Source organism: Tasmannia lanceolata, unplaced genomic scaffold (assembly GCF_043159265.1).
Source record: "Tasmannia lanceolata isolate RefF3 unplaced genomic scaffold, GAP_Taslan_0.1 ptg000018l, whole genome shotgun sequence".
Classification (NCBI taxonomy): Eukaryota; Viridiplantae; Streptophyta; class Magnoliopsida; order Canellales; family Winteraceae; genus Tasmannia; species Tasmannia lanceolata.
Window position 1 is genome coordinate 62,968,353 of NW_027518695.1, and position 13,359 is coordinate 62,981,711.

Consider the following 13,359-nt stretch of genomic DNA (forward strand, 5'->3'; position numbering starts at 1 on the left):
AGATTTTGGTAGAACCGCGATTAAAACAGGATTAACCCAATTAAACCGAATAAGATAAATAGGGTGGTTGGAATAGTGGTTATAACACTCATTGTATGGTGACTTTTGATTGTACAGACTGTCTTCTCTGCGACTTATAGAGACTTTTCCTACCATCACCGTTCATACAAAAGGAAGCAAGGCAAGTGATAATAGTTCTGTTTGGTAGTGGTAATAAGAGCGTTGTTAATTTCTAGCAATTATGCCGATTGAAATGATGGATTCGTTATTACCATTTTTATTCTCAATTAATGATGAAATTAGTTACTTGTTGTATGTTCAAGATAATTCATGCCTGATAATTGTTTCAATTTGATTTCAAGTGAACTGTTTATGTCTATTAGTATTTAAGGATAATGAAGTAATTTATTTATTTCTACTCTTAATAATGTAATGTAAATGATAACATGAAATGAGAATATGTGGAGATGCCAATAAGTTGGAGGAGTTAGGGAAAGGTATCCCTCACTGGAAAAAATGGTTAAGGTGCGTAAATTGCATTTGCATTGTGCCATGATCTAGGATGGAAGTGGGGGTAGGGAGGACTAAGGGGACCCCTTAGATCCAACCATGGGCATTCGATGTGAAAAGCCATTCAGACCGAGAGCGTACGACACCTGTATGGCGATGCATGTTGGGGTGGACCTACAAGGCGACCCAAGCGAAATCCTAGAAGGTAGAGCATTCCATCAGGGGGCGGGGTCTACTTGAGAGTCAGTGATTAACGGCTAGGCTAGAAAGCCACCGCTAGGCTAAAGGTCACCGTAAATTGAGAAAGAAAATGGGGACTTCCATATGATCACTGGGGATCGAGTGTCATAATTGCCTGATATGAATCATTCATTGCACTTGAATTCTGTTACTGTATTTAAATGCTTTAAACCAAAGTAATGCATGAATCTAAACTGTTCAAATTCTTTGTTCATGACGTATATAGTTAAAAATATATAGTACTTTTGTTCCCTTTACCTTGTAGAACTGTTACATGAGCTTGCTGACCCATTTTCTCCCTACAGGATTTGTAGGAGAAGAGGAGGGAGCATTTGCTAATGAAAACATATAGGAGCACATGGGCAGGGGTCAGATGCAATAGGAATAACGGATCGACAACATAGTCACATCGGTAGATGTTTTAAGTTCTTAGGAATTTATTTCTAATTTTGTTGGGTTTAAATAATTAAGACCGTGGTTTGAAATTTAAGGTTTTGAATAGTTTAATAATGGTGGTTATTAATTCAACTCTTATTTGAGGATTGAATAAATAGTTAAGTTGCTAAATCTTTTATCGCTTACGCATTGTTTAAATCTCGGGTTGTTACAAATATGGTATCAGAGCCGTACCTCCTCTAGTACGATGTGCCAGCGAGGACGTTGGGCCCTTTAAGGGGGGTGGATTATAATAGTCTCACATCGGAAGCGGAGAGAGAAAGTTCCTGGGTTATATGTGTAGACCCACATTCCCTGTGTAGACGCATTTTCTGCGGGAAAAACAAACAGGGGAGGGCTGCGGCCTAGAACCGGACAATATCTACATGGGCGGTCGGGGACATCGGAAGCGGAGAGAGAAAGTTCTTGGGTTATAAGTGGACACCCATTCCCTGTGTAGACGCGTTTTCAGTGGGAAAAACAAAACCGGGGAGGGCTGCCGCCTAGAACCGGACAATATCTAGGTTACTAATATTTTGGTTTTATCCTTTTAGAAAGTAGGTCCTTAGTTTCTTGATTTATTAGGATTTTATTTCCTTAGTGTAGTAGGATTACACCTCTAATTTTAGGTGATTTCTTATTGTCATAGAATTCTAGTCTATCTTTTAGTTATTTAGGGATAGATTTTCTTTTATATAAGATGTTGTCATATGTAAGTTTAAATTAATCAATGGAATAATATCAAAGACTTTTGTCTCTCTATCTCTCTCTTCTCCCCTTTCCTAGTGGATTCTAGGGTTCTTCTTCTTCCTAGTGGATTCTAGGGCAATTATTGGATCGTACGCTTCAGGTGCGATTCCACGTTTGATCCGCTGCGTTAGATCGTATCAGAGAGAGGTGTCTCCTCGGATCGGACCATCTTGCTTCAACGGCAAACATCACCATCAAGGAGGCTTGGATTTATGATGCAAATTTCCCACACAAGCAAGTTTTCCTGATCTTTATCCTACCATACTCCATCCAGAAATTTCATCCTCCATCTCTACCACCATCCACCACACAAAAAAAAAGTCACCCACAACCCCTTTACCATCCTAGTTTTCATGTGAAATCCTGCCATTCGCTAACTCTTCTTCACCATTGTTATTAGTAGCTAGCCATTCTTGCCTCCTTTTCTCAACCCTTCCTAATCCCTTCCTTAACCATTCCATCTGTCCATTAAAACGTTTATTAGCAGCAGCCCTACTATCCAAGAAATTGCACCCTTGACAACCAATTACAGCCCCAAATAGCCCCACCACCAGCCTTGTTGTCACGCCAAAGAGACAGCCCATAGCCTCCAAAACACCAGCCCAAAACCACCCAGATTTTCCCCATTTCTTCCTGATTTTCAACTCAAAATTTGCAAGTTTTAGCCATGGTATCCTTCCTCATACAATTGCTTGCAATTTTCCAAAACTTTTCAGCCCTTCATTCAATGCTTTTCCCCACTAAAAATTAGCATCAAGATCCTAACTTTTGCTATCTTTCTACAAAAGTAGCCGCACATGCCTCTCTTAATTTGATCCAAAACTGTTTCATTTCCATGTGGTTAACAAGGATCCATGCAACTTTCCTATTATTTAGCCACTGATTGGATTCCTAAAATCTTCCCTACAATATAGATACCACTTTCCTATTATTAAACCACTCGTTTCCTGCATTTTAAAACCCAAAACGTCACGCTATTCCTCTTTTTTCAGCTTTATGCAAGCTCCTAATTAATAGCCGATCAATAGCAACCTATCCATGCTAACCCAACCCTTTAGTTTCCAAGCCTACGCCAAAAACAACCCATATTTTCATTCAGACCAACTGATATTACCCAAAGCCTTTCATAAGCCTCTTTCAATCAACACCCAAACCCTCCTTGCCAACCAATTTCCAAACCTGTTATCAAGTAGCAGAACATCTCAATTTTTTTTGTATTATCTGATCATCTCCAAAACCTCCCAAATGTTAATCCCATAAACTATAGCAGCAAATCCCCTTAATATTAGCCCAAACTTTAGGTGTTTTTTTTCCTCGTCCTTGTTCCGAAACCAGCCGAGCCCTCTAGCACCACTATAAGCCTTCTAACTGACTACAAACTTGCATAATTTTAGGTGTTTTCTTTATCACCCAAACAGCCCACCTTTCAACAGATCTCAACCATCGTTCCAACATCTTTCGTTCCCTTTGCATTGGAAAATCCCATATCTTTAGGCTAGTATTTAACCACCTATGGATCTATCTTCTGTCCCACCTTTCTTTGGATGTGTTGATTGTGAGTCTACATGTTTGGCCTGGATTGATGGCATTGAAGATTGTATATACAAATATGGCCTGAGCCATGCAAAGACAATTAAATGTGCAAAAGCAACCATTGGCCTTCATGCAAAATCTTTCTTGAAAAAAATGGAAAGAGTACGGTATAGATTAGGACAACCACCCTTCAGCTATTGGTATGAAATTCGCTATCCCTTTATCAGAAAATTTGAACCAATTACTTATCAAGAGTCTTTGATGATCCAAGCTAAAACCAAACGAAAGAAAGCCCAAAAGGCCAAGGACCGTGCCAAGAAGAAAGCCGCGTCTCCTAATCCATTGGCGCATGTATCGGGCCAGAAGCTCATTTAAGAGGTACGTCAGCTCTGCAATCAAGATTCAAAGCTGGTGGCGTCAAAAGATCGCCCGAGTTGATTACCCGTGCAAGAAATATGCCGCCAACATCATTCAGAAAGCCTGGAGAGCCATGATCACTCGACGGAGAATAGTGATCAAATTCTTAGTTGCAGCGCACAAGTCAGAGATGACGGACGGAGATTTACGCCATCTCTATGACAACGCCATTCATAACCAGCATAGCGAAGGATATATTCTGCCCCAGTTACCTCGGATCAAATAGTTTATCGAAGGCGTTATTTCTAATCAAATTAGGTCCAACCGTCTGTCAACACATGCCGGATTACCAGGCAGATGGAAGTACCTGATTCGATGGAAAGGATTTCAATTCGAAATAGAAGCGAGCACTTCATCCACACAGATCTATGCCACAACGGGTCTAAATTTTACCTTGTTCTATTCATTTTTGTCTAAACTCGACGGCGAATTTCTTTCAAGTGGGAGGGACAGATGTAGGACACTAGGTTACTAATATTTTGGTTTTATCCTTTTAGAAAGTAGGTCATTAGTTTCTTGATTTATTAGGATTTTATTTCCTTGGTGTATGTTAAAGTATAAAAGATAAATAACGCCTTTCTCCAACAACTTAAGCTTTTAGAGTAAACCAGTAGTTAACATGGTATCAAAGCCAAAGGTCTCGAGTTCAAACCTCCCAGATAGCGAAAATCCACATACAATGGTCGACCCAAAGTACGACCACACGTGCCACGTGTTTGCCAAGTGGGTCACACGTGTGGGGGAGTGTTAAAGTATAAAAGATAAATAACGCCTTTCTCCAACAGCTTAAGCTTTTAGAGTAAACCGGTAGTTAATGTTAGAATAAGCATATGTAACCTAGGGGCATTATAGTCTTTTCATATTCTTTTCATAATAAATATATATGTGTTAGGGCAAGTAGGCTAACACACAACATTTCATTCTCAAATCTCTCTGTTAACGTGGTATCAGAGCCCTAGGGTTTCTCGATGCCCTAGGGACCTCCATTGAAGACCTCTTGTCTTCCTCCATTGAAGCCCATGCCCATGCCCAAGCCCTAACTTCTTCTTCCATTGAAGCCCATGCCCATGCCCTAACTTCTTCTTCTTCTTTTTTTCTTTCTTCCTCCATTTTCACTGGTTGCCCCCCCTGCACGCCCCCTGAGAAACCCAACTTTTCCCTGTTTGCCCCCTAGAAAACCCAACTCTTCCCTGGTTGCCCCCCCTGCGCGCCCTCCTGGAACTTCTTCCTGTTTGCCCCCCTGGGAAACCCAACTCTTCCCTGGTTGCCCCCCTGAGCGTTCTCCCTTCTTTTGTAACATCTTTCCCCATCTTCTTTGACCTATAAGGATAGCGTTCTTCTCTTCTAGCCGTCGGGTGTTCATGCCCTAAATCTTCCCGTTACATTTCTCACCTTTTTGGTCGCAACTCCGCTTTGTTACATTTTTCTTTGCTTCCTACTTGATGACTTGAAGTTTGTCTCTATGTTTCGTTGTAGTTCCACAAGTATGAGGCTTCGTGCTTGTTCTTTCGGGGTCCTTCCGGCGGATGTTTGTGGTTTTTCCTTCTGATTATTTATCTTCGTGGTGATTTGCTTGCTTATATTTGGCTGCCCTTTTCTGTGGGTGTCTGTGATTGTTGTGGTGTGTCTTGTCTGGTCTGCTTCACCCACATCCCATTTGAGTTTTTGTGTTTATTATGGCCTTGCCATCAGCTTCTTCCTCCGGTTCATTTCCAGTGTCGGTGACCTCTATGACATCCATTAAATTGGATGGTGCTAATTACCCTGCCTGGAGTCGTTCTGTTCACCTCTATCTGCGAGGTCAGGGCAAGTTACGTTTCATCACGACGGATCCTCTGAATCTGAAAGATGCTGGGTATGATAAGTGGAATCAGGAGGATGCCCAGCTTCAGTCTCTTCTCTGTCAGAGTATGGAACCAAAGATTGCGAGCCACATGCTATTTCTAGATACATCACGGGGAGTCTAGTTGCATGCTGAGACACTCTATTCTGGCAGCAACAATCTCACGCGGATTACTGATGTTTACAGTGACTTCTTTCGTATCTCGCGTGGAGATAAGACAGTCGCTGAGTACTATTCGGATTTTGTTGGTCTTTGTGAGCAGATTGATATTTATCATCCACCATCTACCAACCTTAAGGTCTTGGCTCAACAGAAGAATGAGCTCCGTACTACTCGGTTTTTGGATGGCTTAGGGCCCGAGTTTGTCCCTCTTCAGCAGCAGATCCTTGGGTTAGGCACGCTCCTATCTTTGGATGAGATCTTTTCTTGCATTCAGCGCGCTCTACGTATCGATCCGGCTATCTCTGTTGCTGGTGACCAGTCCGCCTTTGCTGCCCAGTCTGGTTCCTTTCGGAGCACTCGTGGTAGGGGTCGTGGTCGCAGTCATCGCGGCCAGGGCCGTGGCTTTGGCCAAGATTCAGGGGTAGGCCGTACTTATAGGGGTAGTGGCTCACGATATTGTAGTCATTGTGACATGGAGGGTCACACTATTGATTTCTGTTACGATCTCCATCCTGAGCTGCGTCCTGCTCGAGCCACCCACTTCGCTTCTGAGACACCTATTGCACCTACTCCTGCTACCTCAGACACCATGGTCGTCTCTCGGACTGAGTATGAGTCACTTTTGCGCCTACAAGAGAAAGGGAAACAACCGGCTGCTCAACTTGCCACAGAAGGTAGCAACCCATCTTGCTCCCTTAGCCACTCCGCTTCCTGGCTCATTGATTCTGGTGCCTCTCATCATATGACTGGTAACAGTACACTTCTTAGTTCCTTTACTTCTTGTGCTCCTACTAAGATGGTCACCTTGGCCAATGGGACTCGATGTCCTATTTCAGGCACTGGGACTGTTACAGCCACATCCCACTTATCCTTATCATCTGTACTCTGTGTTCCTACTTTTTCCTGCAATCTTCTTTCTGTTAGTCAGCTTACTAATCGCCTTAATTGTTCAGTAACATTCTTTCCGTCTTATTGTGTTTTTCTGGACCTTGCGACTGGGAAGAAGATTGGCTCGAGGCATGAGACAGATGGCCTATACTACCTGGATGATGCTATCACTCCCACGGCGTTTAGTACCTCAGCAGATTCCTTTATGTGGCACTGCCGGCTCGGTCATCCTTCTCCTGAGCGTCTGCAGCGTTCTTCAGTTGTTTCTGGTGTTATTAGTCATTTTCATTGTGAGTCCTGTCAGTATGGAAAACATCACCGTGTTTCCTACCCGTCTCGTTCTGTTAGTCGTGTCAGTAGTCCTTTTGAGTTATTGCATTCTGATGTTTGGGGTCCATGTCGTACTCCTTCTATGTTTGATGGGAAGTACTTTGTTATTTTTGTTGATGATTTTTCCAGATGACCTGGCTTTATATAATAAAGGATCGTTCTGAGGTGTTTACTACATTTTGTTTATTTTATGCTGAAATTACAAATTAATACTCATGTTCCCTTAAATGTTTACGTACTGATAATGCCCGTGAGTATTTTTCTGATCGGCACGGTTTTTAGGAGTTTCTTTCTAGTCGTGGAATTATTCATCAATCGTCTTGTGCCCACAATTCACAACATAATGGTGTTGCTGAGCGGAAAATACGGTATCTTGTAGATATAGTTCGCACCATTCTGTATCAGATGCATGTTCCCAAATCTTTTTGGGCTGACGTTATGCTTACAGCCTGCTTTCTGGCTAATCGTCTACCCTCTTCAGTTCTTAGCAATAGGTCCCCTCTTTTGGTGTTACACCCTTCTGGGTATCCATTTCCGTTACCTCCCAAGGTGTTTGGGTGTGTTTGCTTTGTTCAGGATCTCACCCCAGGACTTGATAAATTGGCCCCAAGGGCAAACAAGTGTGTTTTCCTGGGTTATTCACGAACCCAGAAGGGTTACCGATGCTACAGTCCTCAGCTTCGCATCAAATTTATCAATGCTGATGTCTCCTTTTTTTAAGATACTCCCTACTTTCCTGCTTCCTCTTCTTTACCGGTATCTCCTCCTCCGTTGCCATTGCCGGTTCCAGTTCCCAGTTTGCCACCGGATCCGGTTCAGCGTTCCTTCCAGGTATATACTCGCAAGCATTTTACTACTTCAGTTGAGCCTTCATGCCCTGCCATCTCTTCTCAGAAATCAAGTCCTTTACCCTCATCCTCTGATGATGCTGCTCAGGTTGATGAATCTCTTGATGCCCCCATTGCGAGCCGTACTCGTTCTCGTACCACTCATCACCCTATTTCTGATGCGGTAAGTTATGCTCGGTTATCTCCTTCGTATACCGCATTTATATCATCTTTGTCATCAATTTCTATTCATCGCTCTGCTCGAGAGGCTATGCTTGATTCGGGATGGAGAGCAGCTATGGAGGCTGAGATGGATGCTTTGGCCAAAAACCAGACATGGCAGTTGGCTTCCCTTCCTCCTAGTGCTCAGGTAGTCGGATGTAAGTGGGTGTTCCCCGTCAAATACCTACCTGATGGCTCTGTTGAGAGGTTAAAAGCCCGTCTTGTTGCAAAGGGCTTTACTCAGACTTATGGGATTGATTATGTTGAGACATTCTCTCCAGTGGCAAAGATTCCATCCATCCGTGTATTGATTTCTTTGGCCGTGAATCAGTCTTAGCCACTATATCAGTTGGATATCAAGAATGCGTTTCTCCATGGTGATTTGCAAGAGGTGTATATGGAGCAACCACCAGGGTTTGTTGCTCAGGGGGAGTTGCAGCATACTGTCTGTTTAAGACCAAGCTTAGAAAGGCGATTTATGGTCTTAAACAGTCTCCTCGTGCTTGGTTTGGGAGATTCAGTGAGGCCATCCTACGATTTGGTATGAAACAATGTACTGTAGACCATTCTGTGTTCAACTTTCGAAGCAAGGATGGTTTGATTCTCCTGGTTGTATATGTGTTGATGACATTGTTATTACGGGGAATGACAAAGCAGGAATACAACGCCTCAAAGATTTCCTTCAGAATGAATTCAGCACAAAAGACCTTGGTGTTCTTAGATATTTCTTAGGCATTGAAGTGGCACATTCACAAAGGGGGATATCTTTGTCCCAAAGGAAGTATGCTCTTGATATTTTGGAAGAAACAGGTCTTCTGGGGGCAAAACCTGCACAGAATCCTATGAATCTGAATGTCAAGCTTTCACCTGATCAGCGGGAGCCACTAGAAGATCCTAGTCGATACAGACGGTTAGTAGGACGGTTGATCTATCTCACAATCACTCGTCCGGACATTGCATATGTTGTTGGTGTGGTTAGTCAGTATATGAGTGCGCCTCGGACATCACATTGGTCAGCTGTAATTCAGATAGTGAAGTATCTGAAGAAAGCTCCCGGGAAAGGTCTTCTCTTCAGGAAGCATAACCATTTGAGAATTGAGGGATACTCTGATGCAGACTGGGTCGGATCTCCTGCTTACCAGCGATCTACTAATGGCTATTGTACCTTCATAGGTGGAAATCTAGTATCTTGGAAGAGTAAGAAGCAGGACGTTGTGTCACGATCCAGTGCAGAAATAGAATACAGGGACATGGCTTACACAAGCTGTGAATTAATTTGGCTACGGTCGTTTATATCAGAGATTCGATTCTCATACTCCTCACCTGCGTCCCTCTACTGTGAAAATAAGTCAGCCATTCACATAGCTATGAATCTGGTATTTCACGAACGAACTAAGCATATGGAAGTGGATTGTCACTTTATTCATCATAGGATTCAGACAGGCCAAATTCAAACCGAGTTCTCACTTGAACGAATGATCAGATTGCAGACATGTTTACCAAGTCATTGAATGGAGTTCGATTGAGTGATTTATGTAACAAGCTGGGCATGTAAGACATTCATACTCTAGCTTGAGGAGGAGTGTTAGAATAAGCTCATGTAGCCTAAGGGCATTATAGTCTTTTCATATTCTTTTCATAATAAATATATATGTGTGTGTTAGGGCAAGTAGGCTAACACACAACATTTCATTCTCAAATCTCTCTGTTAACAGTGTAGTAGGATCACACCTCTAATTATAGGTGATTTCTTATTGTCATAGAATTCTAGATCTTTCTTTTACTTATTTAGGGATAGATTTTCTCTTATATAAGAGGTTGTAGTATGTAAGCTTAAATTAATCAATGGAATAATATCAAAGACTTTTGTCTCTCCATCTCTCTCTTCTCCCCTTTCCTAGTGGATTCTAGGGTTCTTCTTCTTCTTCCTAGTGGACTCTAGGGCAATTATCGGATCATACGCTTCGGGTGCGATTCCACGTTTGATCCGTTGCGTTAGAATAGTAACTCAAGTTCCAATGCAAGCATGGCAGAGACAAAAGAAATCAGAGAACACTTACAAATGGAATAACAAGTTATGCCTAACTCTTATGCATTCTGACCAATATACCCCACCATATGGGATCATCAAGATCATACAAGATATGAAGGAATGTGAAAGACAAGGGATAAGAAATAATAAAAAGAATCATGCTTTACAATAAAGTAAATAGATACTGATACAAGTAAAAATGTGTTTGATTCACTGCTCACAGCCAAAGATGGAATCTATACTAACCCTTAAGCATCAGATTTTTTTTTATTTCATAGATTAAAAGAATATTAGTAATGTCAAATTCACTCACTCAGTAAAGTAGTTCTTTAGAACGAAGATGCCGGTCTGTCCCATGAATTCATCCACTTTACTTGCTCTCTCATCACTGTTACAAAATTATTGAGTGAAAATAGGAATCAAATAAAATCAAATGAGGCACCCAAGTGGCATTTCCTCTTATTTAGAAAAAAAATTTGACAAGTGATGAACACTTAACCCATATTTAATGACTATACTGTGTGCTGCAATGTTTACAAACTTCCACAGTTTCGATGGAATTATCAACCTTCAGCATGAGACCAAGAACAGCAGCACACCATGTGACCATGTATATGACATAGGTAAGTTATACTCATGGATTTAAATTTCGTCCGAAATCCAAAATTTCGGATTTCGGTTGGGACCGAAACCGAAATTTTGCAAAAAACAGATTTCACAAATTTCGGCCAAAATTTCGAGAAATTAAATTTTTTTTTTCAAAAATTTAGTATTTTTAGAAGAATTTCCGAAATTACCGAAATAATTAATCAATTCTTTTTTTACCGGATTTCGGCCGAAATTTCAATTTCACCGAAACTTAAATCCATGGTTGTACTACAGTCTATAAAACATTATTAAGGAGAAGCAAGTAAGTTACGTACTTTGAACGATTTCACCGGAAACCTATACCATTCTTCAGTAAGGCTATGTTTGATTTCCCACCCTCAATGGAAAGTGAAAAAGGAAAGATGAGTTTCACCATGACCATTCAATCTTGCCTTTTCCGATTTCCTTTCCACCAAGGGAAGGTAACTAAATGGTGCCCCTAAAGTAACTTTTTTGAGTGAGAGAGAAAACTGTTAAAAGAGGTCACTAAATTACAAAAAACCGATTTCAGATTTCACAAATTTCGGACAAAATTTCGAGAAATTCATTTTTTTTTCCAAAAATTTAGTATTTTTTGGAAGAATTTCCAAAATTACTGAAATAATTAATCAATTCTTTTTTTTATCGGATTCCCGAAATTTTGGAAATTTCTGAAATTCCCAAAATAATTAATCAATTCTTTTTTTACCGGATTTCGGCCGAAATTTCAATTTCACTGAAACTTAAATCCATGGTTGTACTACAGTCTATAAAACATTATTAAGGAGAAGCAAGTAAGTTACGTACTTTGAACGATTTCACCGGAAACCTATACCATTCTTCAGTAAGGCTATGTTTGATTTCCCTCCCTCAATGGAAAGTGAAAAAGGAAAGATGAGTTTCACCGTGACCATTCAATCTTGCCTTTTCCTATTTCCTTTCCACCAAGGGAAGGTAACTAAATGGAGCCTAAAGTAACTTTTTTGAGTGAGAAAGAGAAAACTGTTAAAAGAGGTCGCAAACTAGCAATGAAAAGGATAAGCTGGAGCAACAATCGGCAAGAAGAAGAGAAAAAAAGAAACAGATGACAAAAATAACAAGACACTACGTTACCATTCAAAAAAAATAAAAAAACACTACACTACGACTTTACAACAGAAGCACCACAATCTCCACTACAAGTTCAGTCCGCTTGATTCCTACTCAGGCATGCTTGCCGGCCATATACTTGGTAGTCCAGGGGATGTACTCGAGACAGGGTGCAAAAACGAGCAATAGTCGACGATCACCAAAATAATATTATCCAAGCACAACCGAACTGAACTTGCTTGAGATGCCCAAAAAATCGCATTCAACAAGTCCCCTCCAATCCACAACAATTCCAACAAATGATCCTTGAATAAGCAAAGGACCAATCAAACAAGCCAAGTTTCCTCCTTCAGCAGAAACCTCGACTTAAAATGGAGTGGATTTGCCTTTGACTATCGCTCACTCGCGAGTTTCGTATCGAAAAACCTAGTGGACCCGAATTTCTACAAGAATTTCCGTCGAAGTTCACCTTAAACGCATTGTCAGGGGTAGAAGCACGGGTACTCTCCGGAGGCCACGCACCCGAATCGGGTGCGTATTGGGTGAAGGTGCGCCCGGGTACGCCATGGGTGTGTACCGGGTACGCACACATGCTCACTTTTCAGTAGATTTTGTCTTATTCATTTTATTCATTTGAGGTGGTTGTTCTCTCATGCAAAAGTCGGTTGTGTAATGGATTTTCTGCCAAATTGGCTAGCAAATCCCATCATAATTTTGAGTCCAATAATCTGTTTGGAGCTCACATTCAGTTGGGAGTTGGGACAATCCCAAACAAACAGGGCCATAAATTGAAGTCCAATAATAGGTTTAGGGTTAACAATCGGTTGTCATAATCTGAAACAAATAGGGTAGGTTATTATAGAATGGTTTGAAAACAAACATGGTATGTCATAATCGGTTGTCATATTTGATTTTTTAATTTTTATAAATATATAATAAAATATAAAAATATATTATATTAAGCCTACCCCCAGCGTACCCGTGTCCTTTTTAAAAAAAAATCACATATCCACACACCCGTATCGTGTCGTACCCGCACTCTGTACCCGTATCCGTGCCTCATAGCCATTCTTCAGTAAGGCTATGTTTGATTTCCCACTCTCAATGGAAAGTGAAAAAGGAAAGATGAGTTTCACCGTGACCATTCAATCTTGCCTTTTCCAATTTCCTTTCCACCAAGGGAAGGCAACTAAATGGAGCCTAAAGTAACTTTTTTGAGTGAAAAAGAGAAAACCGTTAAAAGAGGTCGCAAAACTAGCAATGAAAAGGACAAGTTGGTGCAACAATCGGCAAGAAGAAGAGAAAAAAAGAAACAGAAAATGAGAAAAATAACAAGACACTACATTACCATTCAAAAAAAAAACAAGGCACTACGACTTTACAACAAAAGCACCACAATCTCCACTACAAGCTCAGTCCGCTTGATTCCTACTGAGGCAAGCTTGCCAGCCATA

At 41.1% G+C, this 13,359-nt stretch overlaps 1 protein-coding gene across 4 annotated transcripts in view; it reads right to left on the bottom strand.

Annotated features, from left to right (window-relative positions):
* Window positions 1–13,359, bottom strand: part of LOC143851351 (putative ubiquitin-like-specific protease 2B) — an 86,020-nt gene that overhangs the window by 48,544 nt on the left and 24,117 nt on the right. For all 4 annotated transcript variants that reach the window (XM_077360745.1, XM_077360746.1, XM_077360744.1 and 1 more), the window contains one exon: window positions 10,503–10,577. In XM_077360745.1, coding sequence (XP_077216860.1) covers window positions 10,503–10,577 — 75 coding nt within the window. The remainder of the gene's footprint in view (window positions 1–10,502; window positions 10,578–13,359) is intronic.